The sequence below is a fragment of the Phoca vitulina genome, unplaced genomic scaffold (assembly GCF_004348235.1).
Source record: "Phoca vitulina isolate PV1807 unplaced genomic scaffold, GSC_HSeal_1.0 scaffold2, whole genome shotgun sequence".
Classification (NCBI taxonomy): domain Eukaryota; kingdom Metazoa; phylum Chordata; class Mammalia; order Carnivora; family Phocidae; genus Phoca; species Phoca vitulina.
The window spans coordinates 71,004,329-71,022,211 of NW_022589705.1; the positions used below are offsets into that span (position 1 = coordinate 71,004,329).

Consider the following 17,883-nt stretch of genomic DNA (forward strand, 5'->3'; position numbering starts at 1 on the left):
AAGGCTGACTCTGCCTCTCCATCTATCTGATGGAGCCACGTCAGAACTGCTCTATGAAGGCTGACTCTCTGCCTCTCCATCTATCTTCAGTACTTGTCTTTTAGTAGCTTACAGAAGTACCATCTCTCCTAAAAATCATCCAAAAAACTGCTAACTCTTCTTTCCTGAATTAATGGGCCTCCTGTTCCCTGTTCACAAAGCAAAGAATCCCTTCCTCATCTTAACAAGTATTTTTAAACTCTATCCATCATCATGAAATTGCATTATTCCACTTGGGATAGTCAGAAACTCTCTCATCACTCTAAGCTGGTGAAGATTCTACTCGCTCAGGGCATAGTGGACACGTCTGTGTTACACTTACCTTCTGTACCTGCAGCTGAGCTGTGGTCTGGTCTTGTTCCAGGCGAATTGGACCTAGGGCCATCAGTTTTCGTTTTGTTTCAGCAACCCAAGCTAGTTCTGCATCAGCAGCTTGCTCATACTAATGGACATATTAAAGGAAAATGAACAAATTACATGTAACAAAGGTCCACCTCCTTAGAATTATAATTTCTTCAACACAGCAAGGCCTGGATTTTCACTAATATGGTTTATATCTACGAAGTAAAGCCAAAACTGGGGACAATTTCATAAAATCATAAATCAAGATGCAGACAATTTGGAAAGGATTATAGTTCAACAAATATGAGCTGATCCTATTTCAAATTCTTTAGAAAGAAGCTACAAAACCCAGTTAGTGGTCCTACAGCTAGAAACAACAATGGAAATTGACACTCTTAAAAATATACTTCTAATCACAATGCTTTTATGAGACTGTGTTCTCTTTCTGTCAGTTCTTTTTCCTACCCATACACTGAAGAGTAGCTTCAGTTGTATGTTTAAATATATAGTTAAATATGACAGTGACAGCTGAGTCAAGTTAACTAGGAAGTACTTGCTCAGCTGAAGAAGCGTAAGAACCCAAAACACCCAACTTTTAAAGGGTCATGCAGAAACAAAGAAAAACAAAGAACATCTTCTATGTGACTGCTATTTAATGAGGGTCCCCCAATTTTTCCTCTTCTTCTTCAACTTTGCCAACCCACACTAATATCTTTTTAAAGAGGAAAATAAGCTCCTCCCAAGCATGATAAATTTCATATTGAAATATCTGGCCAAGTTAGGGATATCAATAAAGACACGTTGGGGTTGCACCTGAAGTCAGAGCAAACTTCTACGTGGTTCACAAAGATTTTGTTCATCATTATGAACCCAATTAGTCATATTATATTTACTTTGCACCATGACACATTAATAGGTGCATATCCAGCTACAAAGGAAAGCAAATAACTTTTTCCAGAAAGCAGGAAGGAAAAAAGATTGAGGGAAATATGACACCTGTGTTTACTGGGAAGGTTCTATTTTGGATGGCTCTGCTATTTTGGTTAGCATATTTGATAGTAATTATAGTTCTTGGTTCCTTCCCCTCTTCCCCCAGCTAATGCTAAAACAGTTGATTATGTCAAACTAAGATTGGGATGCATTTGGACCTTCTGGTCCTAGATTTTTTCTACTTCTATCAGAATCTGCCTCTTAATGGGGCAGTAGCTGAGAAGAACACTCACACAGACTCTACGACAAATTCCTTTCTTCTCAAAAACAGTCAAATATTTTCGGTCAAACTGAGATCCATCCTCACATACCTTTACCCAATCACATCCCATCACTGAAATAATTTGTTGCATCAGATTTCGCTTAGTCTCCTTATTCCTATTCCTGAGCCTGTATTTATGTGGGTCATAGTTTTGTACTTTATACATACATCCCTGCTGCCCAAAATATTAATGCAGAGGTGTTTCTAATGTTTATAAACACATTACCTGTTGTGATCTCTGAATAGCAGCATCAATTTCATCCACCCTTTGTCCCACAGTGTCACTGACCAACTTGTACTGTTCATTGGCATCAGATACAAGTTTATCCAGCCCTTCTCTGGCTCTCCAGGGCACCAGTTCTAAGAGAGCACGGCTCACTTCATTCACTGTGTCCAACACTAGCCTGTGCTCCATGACCTCCTTCTTTAATTCCTAAGGAGGGAAAGAAAATTTTCAGGCCATTCCTTGCTAAATTAAGCACATTAGCAGCTGTGCTGGGTGGAAAGCGCTATCTCTACCACACATCCCAGCAGGGCTCTGACCTCCTTCCTCCACTTATTTTTTTCCTTGTCTCAGATTTTTCAATCATTCCACAGCCTGACTTTAGGCTTAGCTGCTGCTTAGAACTGTCTGCAACACTTCTTGGGCCAGACTGTCTCTGGGTAAAACAGAGTGCCTCTTTTTTTCACCTTACTTCAATAGAAATGATAAAATAATTTTTTAACCACAGGGATTTAACTCAGTAAGTACCTACAAAGTATTTCTGCACATCTAGAACTGCACTAGATCCTGCAGGAAAATCAAATATAATCATGAAGCACTCTCTAGAGAATGAGTTACATAAGTAAATTTTAAAATGTTACCATGTGAAGCAAACTTTCCAGGGATCTGTAATTCAGTCTCCCCCCCACCCCCTTCAGACCATAGCAAGTGGTCTTTTTTTTTTTTTTTTTTAAAGATTTTATTTATTTATTTGATAGAGAGAGACACAGCGAGAGAGGCAACACAAGCAGGGGGAGTGGGAGAGGGAGAAGCAGGCTTCCCGTGGAGCAGGGAGCCTGATGTGGGGCTCGATCCCAGGACCCCGGGACCATGACCTGAACCATTAACCAACTGAGCCACCCAGGCGCCCCATCACGTGGTCTTACATAAGTCTGCCTTTATGTCAAATCTTACTGTCCATGAGCAAACAAGAAACAGATGAGGCAGAACTTTTTGGTTTAGATTTAAGGTTGAGACAGTTGGTGATAAAACTTAAAAATCTGAACTTAAGGATTTTAAGAGGAAAAATTTTTTTCCCTTTACTGTGTGAAATGACAGCTCACCTTCTGTCTCTGCTGAAACTGGGGTATGTGCTCCCCTGTGGGAGACTGCCCTCCACTAGCTGCCAGCTCCTCTTCCACCTCCCTCAGCCATCCGGTCAGTTCCTCATAAGTAGACTGGAACTTGGTGGCCAGCTGCCGGGCTTGCTCTAAGGTTCTGAGGGCCTTGGAGCTAGTGACCGTGATGTCTGCATAGCGAGTCTTGATTCCATCCAGTTTCTCTTGGATAAGCAATACCTCTTCACCTGTGGGGGACGGTGCACAATTATGTGTATTTAAGAGGAAATGAGGGAGTCTCCTTCCGGGGATGAGGAAGTCTCTTTAATCCCCCTTTCTTCAATTTAGAACTTGAATTTTATAGACGCTCTCTCCCTGTGGTAGCAATTTCACCTACCATCCCACACTAAGGGAGGTGGGGGAAAAAACCTTCTAATTGATAAAAGAAGCTGCTTCTGAGATTATTAAGATCTGAATTCAACTGCAGGTGTTTCCAAATGTTCCCAGCATTGTTCCATGATTGCTGGCCTTGGACATACTGGAGGGCAGGGGGAGCCATCATCTACAACCAAATCTGAGACAACAAGGTCTTTTAGTTTTCAAAAGATTTAGTATATGTGCTGCCGAAGCGAGCACTAGTTTTCAAAAGATTTAGCAGGAAATAGGACCCCAGGCTGCCAGTCTCCAGGAGCACATGGTAATACAATCAGTGAATACCAAGCTTCTCCTATATACAAAGAGAAGTGGCTAGTACAGGGTGCTTATTTCCTGGGAGATGGGATTGTGTGACTGCAGAGGTGCTAAGAGATGCACTTTAAAGTACCTGTGGTTTGTTTTAGAAGAGCCTGACCATTTTTAATAGCTTGATCTACATTCTTCTTTCTATTAATGATTTCTTCATTTAAAGCCTGAAATGAAAGAATAGCATTAATCTTAAAACTATGGCACAACGAAGGGAAAGAAAGGTGAGACCTTTAAGAGGGCAAGTTTAAAGTAAAGAGACAAATACCAGGTTAGTTTACACATCAGATATTTGATTCCTTCATTAGCTCTTTGGTGACACCACTAAGTACTCAGAAATAATTAAATCTGATATTTATAGGAAAGTTTTCCCCTGTACTGGGTAAGAAGAGATGTAGGATTAAATCAGTTTTACCAATCTACTGGTACCAAACCTGAGCCTCAGAAAGGAGGAAGCAGAATTCAGCAAAAAGGTCTACTATGTCCAAAACCAAGACTCAGACAGAAAGTTAAAGAGAAGAAAGTCAGCAAGAACAGGCTGACTTCAATCAGGATCCTCTTAAACAATCTCAATATTTGAAGTCAATGAAGCAGAAGAATCTTAGGTTATTTAAAACAACTACTACAAAACAACTACTTTGCCTATTTTTAATATCCCCAAAGAAATTTCATTAAAATCACATGAAAAGAACAATTTTTTCTTTCTTTTAAGATGACAATTCCTGGAATTTGAGCATATTAATTCTAGAAATATTTCAGAAGTTATAGCTACATAACTTGGGCAATATTTAGGTATTCTGGTTTTGTTAAATTACATTCTCTTTGATAAAACTGCTCAGATGGAAAGTGAGTGATACCTGACCTAATGATGTAAAACATGAGTTGGAGATGAGATGGCCCTGACTGTACTTTAGATCGCCTTCTAGAGTTACTGATTCAGTTTAATTACAGGTATTTCCATGGACTCATCTAAGAACAGATTAGTCCTTAGCAACAAGTCTATAACTACGTGCTTATGTATAAAATTAAGTTGAAATGTTTGGAATTCAAGGGAGAAAAGAAATGAAGAGAAACATGAATCAAAATTACAAAATAACTTCATAACATGACCAATAAAAATGGAAAACGTGAATACCAGATGGTCAGCATGCTGTTTCTGCAGGACATCCTGTCTGTAATCCTTTACGAACACTGAACTGAGCTTGTCCTCAACCTCAGCCAGCCAGTTGAGCACCTCCACCTCATCCTCCCCGAACAGTCTAGCGTTACACAGTGCTTGTTCAAGCAGGGCTGCTTTCCGACAGCCCCGGTCTTGAATCTCACTGTACCGGGCCTGCAAGGAGTCTAGCTTTTCTGACAGCACGCCCTGCTCTGCAGAGCATGTCAGGGAGGAGAGGGACTGCCCAATTTTGACTGCCTGGTGCACATCTGTTGCATGGCTTTCTATTTCTTCCTCCAGAGCCTGGAAATCCAGATGGAAAAAATGAATAACAGAAACAGAATAAATGAAAAGTAAACACGAAACAATGAATAACAAATGATATAATAAATTAAATAATATAAAAAGTTCACCTACTGAAAGGCAAAAATAATATAAAAAGTGAGAACAAAAGCTGTTTTTTCCTGATGGTAGCCTATTAGTCTATTGCTATTTTTAGTTCAAGGATGGGACTATTCCCATGGATAATTTGACTATATCTCAAATTAAACTTAAAAAAAATCCCTCCCCACCCTCCCCCATCAGCCAAACATATCTTTTAGACGGCTACAGGCAGGTAATTCCTAGGCTTTCTGACTGCAGTGCTGTGTTTTCATTCGCAACAGCCTCTCCCTACCTTGTGCCGGATGATCTGCTGCTGTATTTTGGCAGTCTGAGTGCCAACAGGTTCTGAATTGGCAAGCTTTTTCTCTGTGACAGATAAGAAGTCAGAAATAGGCTCAGCTGTCTCATGGAATTGTTTGGCCAGAACCAGGATATCTTCCAGCTGTTTTTGCCTACACAAATATACAGAACAAACTGCTCAGGCGAAAATTCACATTAAGATTGATACTAGTACTATATTCAGTGAAAGACCAATCTTTACCAGGTACATTTTAAGTATCAATAGTAAACAGAACACATATACATAGCACTTTGTGGTTTTAAAGGCTTTCCATAAGCATTGCCTTATTTTGATTCTGTCACCAATTGTGTAAAGGTTGGCAGAATAATTATCCCACCATTACAAAAGAAAAAGCTGACCCTGAAGGCTTAAAGAAAGATCTGTCCAATTCACCCAGTGAGTGGTAGCAGTGCAATGGGGATTCGAATCAGACCTTCTAATGCTCTTTCTCCTACGGGACGTAGCACATGCATCATCTAAACATGAGACCAAAATAAAGTTTAAAGGAGTCAAAAAAAATCATGTTTTCATTTTTCTCTTCCTGTCACTGCTACCTTCACCTGTGAGTTAAGAGAAGCGAGCATGTGAGGAGCAAAGGCAGACTATTGACTAGAACTCCTCCACCATCTCCCTGGTTCCAGTGATTTCAAGCACCAGAACACAACTTTGAATCCAGATCTAAGGCAAAAAAAAAAATGACCTCCAAGTAGCTGAATTTGCCAACACACATGGCAGTCAAAAGAACTACAGACTTCACAGGTCACTTGGAATCTTAAATCTTACTTAATATAACATCCATACTAAATAAGCTTAGATTTCAAGTATCCTGTAGATTAAAAAAAAACAAATTACAAAGGGCAGAGGAAGCCTGATAGGAAAGTCAAAGAAAAACAACTACAGAACTGGATTAGCATACAGATTAATAATAAAAGGCCATAATTATGTCTTTGAATCATTAAGAACAGACTAAATGCTATACCATTTGAAAAGGCCTGGAAGTATATGATGTACTTTAGTCCAACAAACCTTTACTGAACAGGACCTGTACCAGGTCCTATGCTGTGTACCCTGGACAAATTTATTTTATTTATTTGAGAGAGAGCGAGAGCGAGCGAGCGCATGCACTGGGGTCTGGTGAGGGGAGTAGAGGTAGAGGGACAAGCAGAATCCATGCTAACTAAGCACAGAGCCTGATGTGGGGCTTGATCCCAGGACCCTGAAATCATGACCAGAGCTGAAATCAAGAGTCAGACACTTAACCGACTGAGCCACCCAGGCACCCCCAAATTTATTTAATAAGACTTTGCAGGCTTTCAGAATACTGTTCCCAAATTCCAGTTCTCCAGTCAAATTCCTGAAGTTTAAACACTCTCAGGAAAATCTGTTCTCTGGGCTTGGTGTCTGTGACTCTTGGGCCTCTGCTCTGGTGGAAACTTCTCTGGACCAGCAAGTCCTGAGACCAGAGAACCTTCCACAGCTTAGAGCTGTGGCACCCCCAAATTTATTTTAATAAGAAATGATTTAAATATAAAGACTTACCATTTTAATCATCTGGAAATCTAATTATGTTTAAATATAAACAAAAATGTATTTCTAAATACTGTTTTAATTTTTTTAAATTTTTTAAATAAAATGCTTGTTTTTTGTTTTTAAGATTTTATTTATCCATTTGACAGAGAGAGACACAGCGAGAGAGGGAATACAAGCAGTGGGAGTGGGAGAGGGAGAAGCAGGCCTCCCGCCGAGCAGGTAGCCCGATGTGGGGCTCGATCCCAGGACCTGGAATCATGACCTGAGCTGAAGGCAGCTGCTTAACGATTGAGCCACCCAGGCGCCCCTGGTTTTTTTTTTAAGATTTTATTTGAGAGAGAGAGAGTGTGCGTGCACAAGTGAGCAGAGGGGCAGAGGGGGAGGGAGGGAGGGAGAATCCCAAGCAGACTCCCTGCTGGGTGCAGAGCCCGATGTGGGGCTTGATCCCACAACCCTGAGATCATGACCTGAGCTGAAACCAAGAGTCAGATGTTCAGCAGATTGAGCCACACAGGTGCCCCTATTTTTATTATTATTATTTTTAAATGTTGAAGAATATGAAGCTGTTATCTTTATTTTTTAAGTAAACTTTACCCTCAACGTGGGGCTCAAACTCACAACCCCAAGATCAAGAGCCATATGCTCTACTGACTGAACCAGCCAAGTGCCCCTCTAAATGCTGTTTTTAAATGTCAATGTGAAGTATAGAATAGTTTGTTTATGCCAGCGTCCAAAATACATCTTCAATTAATATAACTAAAGCACATAATTTTAAAGGTTATTATTAATAAACTAGTATATCATGAAAAAAATTATCCCTGATTTTTATGTTTTTCTGACTCATCTCTGGAGTTTGGAATCTGAAAGTTTAAAGAACTCAATGTAATAGGATTTGGGGTAGCAAAGAGCTAACATAATTTAAAGGTATCAAAAATCCAATATTAAAGAATCTAAATAAAAGTCTTTAGGATATCTCTAACAAATGCAGTTGCTCTTGGTATTTCTCTTTAAAATATTGACCCAGAAACTGTGTTAGGTTAGGAGGATGCAAGTGGGTAGGATAGAAGGAAAGAGTCATAGAAAGATACTTTTGAAATAAATCAGGACTTCAATGAGCTTACGGGCGTAGGAGATTAAGTACATAAAATAATGATACAAGATACAAATAAAGAATTACAGCAGTTAAGAGGAAGATGAAGGCATTCTATGCTTGGGGAACAAAGAAAAGCTTCATAGAAAAGGAGAAGATAAACACAGGTATTTCGTGGAAGATGCAACACCATCAGTAAAGACACAGAATTAGGAAGTGACAAGATGCTGAAGAATATGGTGTACTTCACCTATAATATAAGTAGTGAGGAGAGCAGAGACTAAGAAATGTAGATTAGGGCCAAACAGCTGAGGGCTTCCAGTGTTGGGTTAAAGAGTTTAGATTTTATCTCATAGGCAACAAGAAGTCATTAAATTTCTGAGCAAGGTAAAGGGGAAGCCGAGTGATGATTGACTAGTGATGAGTTAGTTAGGGAACTACCTCAGGCGAGCTACCTCAAGTGGACTAGCTCAAGTCAGGAACTGAGGTAGGTGACTGGGAATTAGAGAAATGGATAAAGAGGGAAGACACTATAGAAGTAAAATTGACAGAATTTAACACCCTAATAGATGTGGGACACAAAGGAGTGGGGGAGAAAGGGTAAAAACGGGGTTAAGGTTTGAAGCCTGGTAACTGGAAGGTTAATGGTACTATTAATGGAAATGGACAAAGAGAAGATAAAAGCAGTGCAATCTGGAAATAAAAATAAATGTAATTAAAAAAATTAGGTTGAGTTCTTTCATTTTTGTTTCTCCCACTAATATGGTCGACAATATTTTGCAACTCAGATAAGAAATAAGCACACCGTGGGCCAGCGGAAATGAGACCGAAGAGCTAGTTAGTTGACAACTGCCATTGGCTACCTAGAAAACTGAGAGAATCCTAAATGATCACCTACACTACTCTCATATGGATTTCTAACTAGCTAGCGTTTATTTTTAAAACCGGGGACAATATAAGCTAAAAGACATTCAGGCGACATACTAATAAGCTTAAGTAATGTTGGGGTATATAGCTATGGAAGGAGAAAGCACTTCCTCAGAGGAGAAAAGTATGCTGCCTGTCTTCTGGCCGCTTACTAAAGACTGTTCATGCATCTCTTGAATGTCCATATTTAACAGAATCAGACTAGCTCCTAGATGCAAAAACATCTAATACTGGGATAAGCTATCAGAAAAGAAATATGATAAATTTCGATTCCAAGTATCAAAAGTATTATTTATAAATATGAAGGGGAAAAAAAATCTGTCTCAAAAACTCAGAAAATAACTTGGCTGGATTGCAGGCGTCAGTGTCTGTCGGTTTGGAACCATGATTATATCTCAGCAGAACAACAACAGAGCGATGAGCCTTCCAGTTCTCAGAAATTCACGGAGTAGCTGAGGCTTACTTCCCGAGAGTGACTGTGATTATGAGGATCATCTCCAAAAACCTATTCCCCTTCATTATACACCTTCCAGAACACTCTAGGACTCATCCAGGACCTTATAGAGCACCTCAAGGATAGCAAGTCAAAAACTGGACAAAACAAACGTTCTCTGACCCATTCCTCAAAACCCCTTTGGCCTTACCTGGCTGCTGCCTTGCTGAGTAGTCCAGTCCATCTACTTTCAAGACCCTCCAACTGTCCAGTGATTTTCTCTCGATCAGCCAACTCGGCTGACTGGGCTATTCTGCCTCCTTCTGCTTGAAGCATATCTACTGTGGCCCTTCGATCATCAAGGAGCCGCTGGAGTAACTAGGGCCCAGAATGTTTAAGGAGAATGAAAAGTGGTAACACAAGGTCACTTTAAAATCTGAAATAAGGAAGAAAATACAAACAAACAAAAGATCCCCAAGCCCCACCCTACCAAATCCTAAACTGATTCAAATAACGGTGGCTTTTTTCCCATCCTGAGGCAAAAACATGAGATGCGGCATAGTTGTTGCTACCACCACATAAACTTCTCATACACTTACTTCGGTTTTTAAATGGAGGAGGGACGGTCATTATGTGACTAACAGGGAACTTATTTTGAACCAGGAGAAAAATGCACTAAAGTGGAAATTAAACCAACAAAAAAACATAGACAGAACCTTATACATGATATACTGTGTTATTCAGAATATTGTTGACCTTAAAAATACCAAAAATAAGACAAAGCTGTGAGTGAAATACGGAAGCAGGACACACAAACACATGCAACTGTTCGGTCCAGCATGTGCCACAAGAAGCTGGTCGGTTCAAGTAAGATGAGGCAAATCAGTTTCCACCTTTCTTTTCATGATCACACAAAGTAGGTCAGGATTCTCTTAAAACTCTGGAATATGCTCCTGAACTCAAGCACATGTGTTGTCTGCCACTCCCCACGGCTGTTCCAGTTCATCATCCCAACATTCTCACTCACCTTCTGTTCTTGGATCTGTGCTTTCACCACTTTATACTCAGCAGATGGAGGTTTCTGATTGGCTATGAGCTCCTCAGTGTCTGCCAACCAGCTGAGCAACGGCTCCAAGGCATCTTGAAACTTCCCACAATGCAACAAAGCCTCCTGCAGTTGTGCAATCCTTTGTGCGACCTGTATCACAGACGCAGAGGCTCGTTATGAGAAAGGAGAGAGCTTTTTAAATGACAACTGCCCCCCCCCCACCGTAACTCCAGATTACAAATGTTAAATTTGTGTTTGCATTCAGGTTGCAGGGAAACCTCAGGTTGAGATGTGCCTTTTCTAAGCCCTCCATCCCCAGGGCACTAGGTACCCCCTGGCCACTCGCCTTTTTGTTCAGTGTGTTCCATCGAGCGTTGATCTCTTCCATGTCATGTTCCAAACCCTGCACGTCACAGTTTTTTCCGGCACTCTGAATCAACCCCTGGCCAAGTCCATTCACCTGCTGTAGCTTCATTTGAAGGGGATCCACCTGCTCTTTCTGAAACATCTAGATAATTGCAAGCCAAAGATTTAATCTAAAGGCAGCAATCAGACCCTCTACATCACACAATGACTGATCATTCTTGGGAGATTTATGATTTAACAAAGGAGGAGCAGGAAAAAAAAGAGAGAGAAAACAAGCCATTTGTACAGGGAACTATCAAGGAAACATGTGGTTTCATATTTCAATACATCCTCCTATGGACAAGTAATTACAGAGTTATGGCACTACTTAGGTCTTTTAGTCAATGACTCGTGGTTGGTTGGTTGGTTTCTGCTTGCTTAATTTTTAATGCAAAAAGCCATAGAGAGTAGAGAAGCATCAGCCTCAAGATATCATAAAAGTGTGATGTATATCAATCCTACAAGGGAAGGATAATACCGAATGACCAGTATTTAAGATTAAAAATACCTTGGGGAACAGCTTTAGCTGACCACTGATACATGCAATGCTCTTCTTTGACTAGGACTATAACTCAATTAGCCAAAACATTATTAATGTTGTGAAAAATGTCAACCTCATAGTTTAATCCCCCTGTGGTCATTTAATTCTATTCTGGTCCAGGGCCACAGACCACACACAGCTAATAATCTTGGAGCAATATTCCTGAGATTGCAAAGGGAAATGGGCCTGTAATACTGGGGAATGTCCTCACCAACTTCAGACACATACTCTGAGATGCAGATATACATAAAGCATTCTTAAATACGTATATCCATGTTCATCATTAAACAATGGAATTTTAAAACAATGTGAAGGAGTGTAACAAAAAATGCATGTTTCTTTCTACTGCAGTTAATAAACTCCATTATGACTTAGGAATTATTTATTTATCTTTTTATCTATTTATTTATTTATTTATTTGACAGAGAGAGAGAGACATAGCGAGAGAGGGAACACAAGCAGAGGGAGTGGGAGAGGGAGAAGCAGGCTTCCCGCGGAGCAGGGAGCCCATTGTGGGGCTCAATCCCAGGACCCGGGGATCATGACCTGAGCTGAAGGCAGTCGCTTAACCACTGAGCCACCCAGGTGCCCCTAGACATTTCTAAAAGGAAACAGAGTCAAAAGAAAATGATACTTTGACACTCTAATGGTATTAAGGAAAAGAATGAAATAATTGTCTCGAAGATACTTCTCTCGATTATCAGAGGATAAAATCAGCCACATTCCACACATTTTACAGACCCAATCTGGATCTACTGCCATTCTTTTTTCTTCCATAAAATGTTCCTTCAGTTTCAGTGAGACAGGTGAATCAATTAAAGCCAAAGAATGACAGAAAATGGAAGAGAACAAAAATGTAAAAGAAAAATATAAGCTTGGGTTAAGATTAATTTTGGCCTATATGAGACTACAGATTACACTTGGATTAGGAAACTGATTCTTGAAAGAATGGGCTATGGCTGGGTAAGTGAGTCACCAGGGAGGAAAAGCCCCGGGGAACACTAAAGAAGGAAGGCTACAAAGGTAATTACCAGTGGGCTTCATTTTATACTATAATTTGATTACACCATATTTTGTTAGGCAGCACTACAAGGCGGTTCAGCTAAAAATGACTGTTACCCCAACAACATGATTCCCGGAAAAAGCAAGTGCTATGATTCCATTTTCTACTAAAGATGTTTTCAACGCAGGAAAATCAAAACAGAGGGGGAAAAAACCAACTCCAACATTATCAGTTGTTTGGGTGCAACAAAATGGTGGTGGTGGTAGGTGTGGGGGTTGGAAAGGCAAAGAAAGAAAACCGAAGGTGAGGAGGGAAGACGTCAAGTTCACACTGAAGAGCCCCCTTTTATCCAGTAAGCAAATCTTGTCTCATACTTGACATTTAAATTCCTTCTGTGCTGCCCAATATGAGGCTATTTAACTAAAAATTCAGTTCTTCAACCACATTAGCCACACTTCATGTGGTCAACAGCCGTATGCGGCTACGTGCCTACTGTACTGGGCAGGATAGACCGAGAATCTCTCCATCTCGGCAAGAAACTCTATTGGATAGTGACATACGTGACACAGAAAAGTAAAATATATTTAAATAACTTAATCATCTCTTTCATATAACAGAGCGAATTAATTCTTTTAAAAAATTTGCATTTGTCAATGAACATTTCCTATAGAAGCATTAGAGATTCCTTCGTTTCTCAACCTCCACTCCATGGATTAATTTGACAGGGAATGGGTATTTGTCTCAACTTTTTTCCAGAAGTTTGAAAATCTAGGATAGTACTTCTAAATAAATACTATCTAAATATTTATTTTGAACACAAGTGAACAGAATGTTATAGAAAGTACATTTGAAAACACTTGCTCCCTTCTCTCAACTCCCAAATAAAGCTGTTCTGCAAAATCAGTGCTTTTGGATGCATTAAAATTCCTACTCCTCAGTTTTCAATGGGGCTGTGCCATATTATTAACCAACCAGAGCTGGCATGTTTCCCAGTGCAGAACACTAGTAAAAATTATTGCAAGGGTGTAAGATGCAACTGGGACATAAAACAGAAAATTTCCCAAAGAACTTCTTAAAACACTTTTATCTTTGATAATACCACATTCTCCCAGTTTTCATCCCTGATCCATTTTTTTTTTTAATCTCCTTTGCTCTCTTCCTCCTCCTCTTCTAGACCTCCAAATGTTCATCTTTGGGGGTGGGGATCAGGGGAGGATGTCAGTCCTAGGTTCTCTTCTTGGCAATTCTATCTATTCCCATGGCTTTAAATATTAACCATGATGCTTATGGTATGTATGTGTGTGTACATATGTGTGTGTGTGTGTGTATATCCGTACATCCAAAAATGAATCATGGGTACTTCAAAACCCTAACCATTCCAAAACTGAACAGTACCTCCTCCTTTCCTCTTCCCCCAAATCTGTTCTTCCCTAAATCAACAATTTACTACTGCCCCCATCCACTCAGTTGTACAAACTAGAAGCCAACCTTGGTAACTCCCTTTCCTTCTCCCTCCCTCCCTACATAAAAGTCATTATCAGGTCTTGTTGATTCTACCTCCAATACATATCTTGAATCTAAACAACTGTCTTCAAATCTGACATCTCTCTAGTCCAAGCCACCGAAGACAACTGCAGTAACCTAGCAGGCCTCTCTCTTCTCTGTCCTTGATCCCCTATAATGCACTCCACATACTGCAGCCAGTGTGTTTTGTGTTTTTTTTTTTTTTTTTGCAAACCAGTGTTTTCTCTATTTCATGCCAATCATCCTAAGACAAACTAATAAAATAGAAGACAAAATAAACCTCAGATTTATAAACTCCAGCCAATACTGAGAATGTTTACTGTCTGTGTTGACTGGTTTTCTCTATCGTTAGGCTGAGAGTAATGTTTTAAAAATGTAAATGAAATCTTCTCACTCCCCTACTTAAAATCTTTATTTCCCCCCCTTTTTAAAAGATTTTATTTATTTATTTGACAGAGAGAGACATAGCGACAGAGGGGAACACAAGCAGAGGGAGTGGGAGAGGGAGAAGCAGGCTTCCCACGGAGCAGGGAGCCCGATGCGGGGCTCGATCCCAGGACCCTGGGATCATGACCTGAGCTGAAGGCAGACGCTTAACGACTGAGCCACCCAGGCGCCCTTAAAAATCTTTCAATAGCTTCTCATGGCTTTTAAAGTATAGATCCTTTTGAAAACTTCTTAGTCCCCGCATCATGTGGCCTCTTCCTACCTTTCCTGATTTACTTCAGGGCTCTCCTCCAGAACCTTGCCCACAGTGGGTTAGCCATTTGGCCTTCTTTGAGTCCTAACACCCCAAGCTCTTCCCAGCTTCCATTTCCTTTGCCTGGAGTATTCTTCCCTCTGACTCTCTGCTTAAGTAACTTCTATCAACCTTCAGGTTTTAGTTTTAAAATCCTTTCCCTGACACAGTTATATAAATACCTATTTTTTGTTATAGCCTTTATTTTTTATTCAAAAAATTTGTTGTGATTTGCAACTATATATTTGTGTCTTTTTAAGTTTATTTTTTTTTTTTAGTAATCTCTACACCCAGTGTGGGGCTCAAACCCATGATCTTCTGGGGCACCTAAGTGGCACAGCCAGTTGGGCATCTGACTCTTGGTTTTGGCTCAGGTCGTGATCTCATGGTCGTGGGATCGAGCCCTGTGTGGGGCTCCACACTCAGCATGGAGTGTGCCTGAGATTCTCTCTCCTTCTGAAATAAAGAAATCTTAGAGGGGGGGAAAAAAAAATCACATGCTCTCCTGACTGAGCCAGCCAGGTGCTCCTGTATTTGTGTCCTTTTTGCTTAATATCTGCCTCTGCTAATATAGTATAAGTTCCACATGGGCAAGGACTATGCCAATCCTATTCACTGCAGGAGCCCCAATACCTGGCACAGAGTAGGTATGCAATAAATATTTTTCCAGTGAATGAATGAATACTTGTATAAAAATGGAATTAGGCACGGCAAACAAATTTAGGAAGGCTCTGCCGATCAGCTGAGTATTCAAACACTGAGCTAAGACTGTAGGGCTCTCCAATTTTTGCTTTAAAAGACTTTCTTGTAAATTTTGAATTTTACAGAACCCCTAATTTTACACAAAAGATTTTTTGCCTTCCATTGAAATAAGACTGAGAAAGTTTGCAAAAGAGAAGAAGGTTTAAATAACCACAGATTGCTCTCAGTGGGCGTAGGATCCCACTAAAGGGATAGCAAACAAATTCTAGCATTTTGGTTCTTCTACCAACCACTCGTTAATACTATTAGAAAATTTATATCAGGGCACCTGGGTGGCTCATTTGGTTAAGCGGCTGCCTTCAGCTGGGGTCATGATCCCAGGGTCCTGGGATGAAGCCCCTGTCCCTAGTGTCGGGCTTCCCTGCTCAGCTTCTCCCTCTGCCCACCCCCACCCCTCATGTGCTCCTGAGCATGCACACACTCTCTCAAATAAATAAAATCTTAAAGAGAAAATTTGTATCTATTTTAATTATGTATACATGTGTTCATTTGTATATACCCAAAGACACACAAAATCTAAATCACATTTTGGGTATGATCCCTTGCTGAGTTCTAAGTGTTTATGTATTAAAATGACAGGTTCAGTTGCCTGGGGTAGATGTGAGAACCCATCTCTCTGTAGCAACCACGGATATTCAGGAGACTGACGTTCGCTCCGTCAGTCAACAGTGAATGCCTACCACAAGGAAGGCACTGTTATGGGCCTTGGGGATGGTATAAAATAGAAACCACCTCTGTACTCAGTAATCCCCGATTGTATTAGATAGATGAAACTTCTACCTCCTTCATTCCCTACCAATGACCAAATCACACTGGGGCAGTGAACTGTAGAAAGCAGCCAATCTTAAGTGTCTTTGACTAGGAGTGCTCAAGGATGTGAACACTGTTCCCATCAGTTTCCTAACACATTCCATTCTCTAACATTAAGAATCTCAGAACCTTGGAGCTAAGAGAGAGGCAGGAGGACATTTAATCCAATTCCCTTACTTTATGGATTAGGAAACAAGAGGTCCAGGAAAAAAAGAGTGACTTGCTTCAGGACACAAAGTTTAATGAGATGGCTAAAATATCTCTTTTCGTAAACATTGTTATACCTTATTCTGGCTTTAAGAAACACACATTTGTATTAAAAAGCTGTTATTCATACTTCTAAACATTGCTTTCACCCAACCTGTTCTGGTGAATTCTTTCAACTAACCAACAGCTCTGTGGAAGAGAAAGGGGGAGGATATTGACAGTGACTGAAATCTTATACACTTGGTGTTTTCCATGGGTTATCTCATTATCCTCACAGGATTCTACCTTAATAAATGAGCAAACTGGAGATTCAGGACATCTAACTAACTTGCCAAGTGCTAAAAAGTATCCCAGTTCTCTGACTGAAGCCCACACTCCAGCTCCAACCTCACTTCTGACATCACTGATTAAAAAATAGCCTCTTGATTTAGGACAGAACATGCTCACTGCCATTTTCAAAAGAGGAATCACCTTCCCTGCTAATAATCTTTTCCAAAATGTAAACCAACAACTGTTTACATCCCTGTTTTCCTTGGGCTTGGCTTATCACTGGAAAAAAACAAAACAGTACGAATTGTAAAGTTTTTCACCAAATGAAAGACATATTCTCCTCATAAATGCAATAGAAAGACCAGAAAAGCCCAGTGCCCCAAAGAGAACCAAAGAAAGGACTATGTCCTTTCTAATCACTACTAACTCAGAGAACTTGCAAATCTCACTTTACTCCCCAGATCCTTCCCCAACGAAATGAGCAACAATTACCTCATTTGAATTTAATCCATCAGTTGCAGCCAGAGGCACTTTCCCATGCCGCACTGTGCCAGTTACCTCTTTTATTCCAAATCCTGGGGAATCAAGGTCCTCCTTGATCCACATTCTAGCAGGGGAAGCCTCCTCTAAAACAGAAGTTTCTTCTTCTGAGATAGGCACTGAATCAGTATGGGCAGCATCTCCCAGGAAGGGTACACCAGCAGGGAACACTTCCTCCACAGCAGGCACTGCAGAAGCTGGGGTGACGGGCTCCTCTGGGGTGGGCACTCTAACAGCTGGGCCTGCAGGCTCCTCTGGGGTGGGCGCTCTAACAGCTGGGGTGACAGGCTCCTCCGGGGTGGGCGCTCTATCAGCTGAGGCTGTAGGCTCCTCCGGGGTGGGCGCTTTAACAGCTGGGGTGACAGGCTCCTCCGGAGTGGGCGCTCTAACAGCTGGGGTGACAGGCTCTTCCGGAGTGGGCGCTCTATCAGCGGGGGTGACAGGCTCCTCCGGGGTGGGCGCTCTATCAGCTGGGGC

At 40.7% G+C, this 17,883-nt stretch overlaps 2 protein-coding genes across 39 annotated transcripts in view; both read right to left on the minus strand.

Moving 5' to 3' along the window:
• The window catches only part of MACF1 (microtubule actin crosslinking factor 1), a 335,178-nt gene that overhangs the window by 42,412 nt on the left and 274,883 nt on the right, over positions 1-17,883 (minus strand). For 32 of the 38 annotated variants that reach the window (XM_032432513.1, XM_032432494.1, XM_032432505.1 and 29 more), the window contains 9 exons: positions 10,952-11,113; positions 10,585-10,755; positions 9,769-9,935; positions 5,530-5,689; positions 4,830-5,156; positions 3,777-3,861; positions 2,960-3,201; positions 1,860-2,066; positions 362-481 (listed from right to left, as the gene is read on the minus strand). In XM_032432513.1, coding sequence (XP_032288404.1) covers positions 362-481; positions 1,860-2,066; positions 2,960-3,201; positions 3,777-3,861; positions 4,830-5,156; positions 5,530-5,689; positions 9,769-9,935; positions 10,585-10,755; positions 10,952-11,113 — 1,641 coding nt within the window. The remainder of the gene's footprint in view (positions 1-361; positions 482-1,859; positions 2,067-2,959; positions 3,202-3,776; positions 3,862-4,829; positions 5,157-5,529; positions 5,690-9,768; positions 9,936-10,584; positions 10,756-10,951; positions 11,114-17,883) is intronic. The other 6 variants (XM_032432614.1, XM_032432628.1, XM_032432557.1 and 3 more) reach the window with 1 other exon arrangement.
• The window catches only part of KIAA0754 (KIAA0754 ortholog), a 5,011-nt gene continuing 4,620 nt past the window's right edge, over positions 17,493-17,883 (minus strand). The window contains exon 2 of the mRNA XM_032419169.1: positions 17,493-17,660. Within this exon, the coding sequence (XP_032275060.1) occupies positions 17,493-17,660 (168 nt within the window). The remainder of the gene's footprint in view (positions 17,661-17,883) is intronic.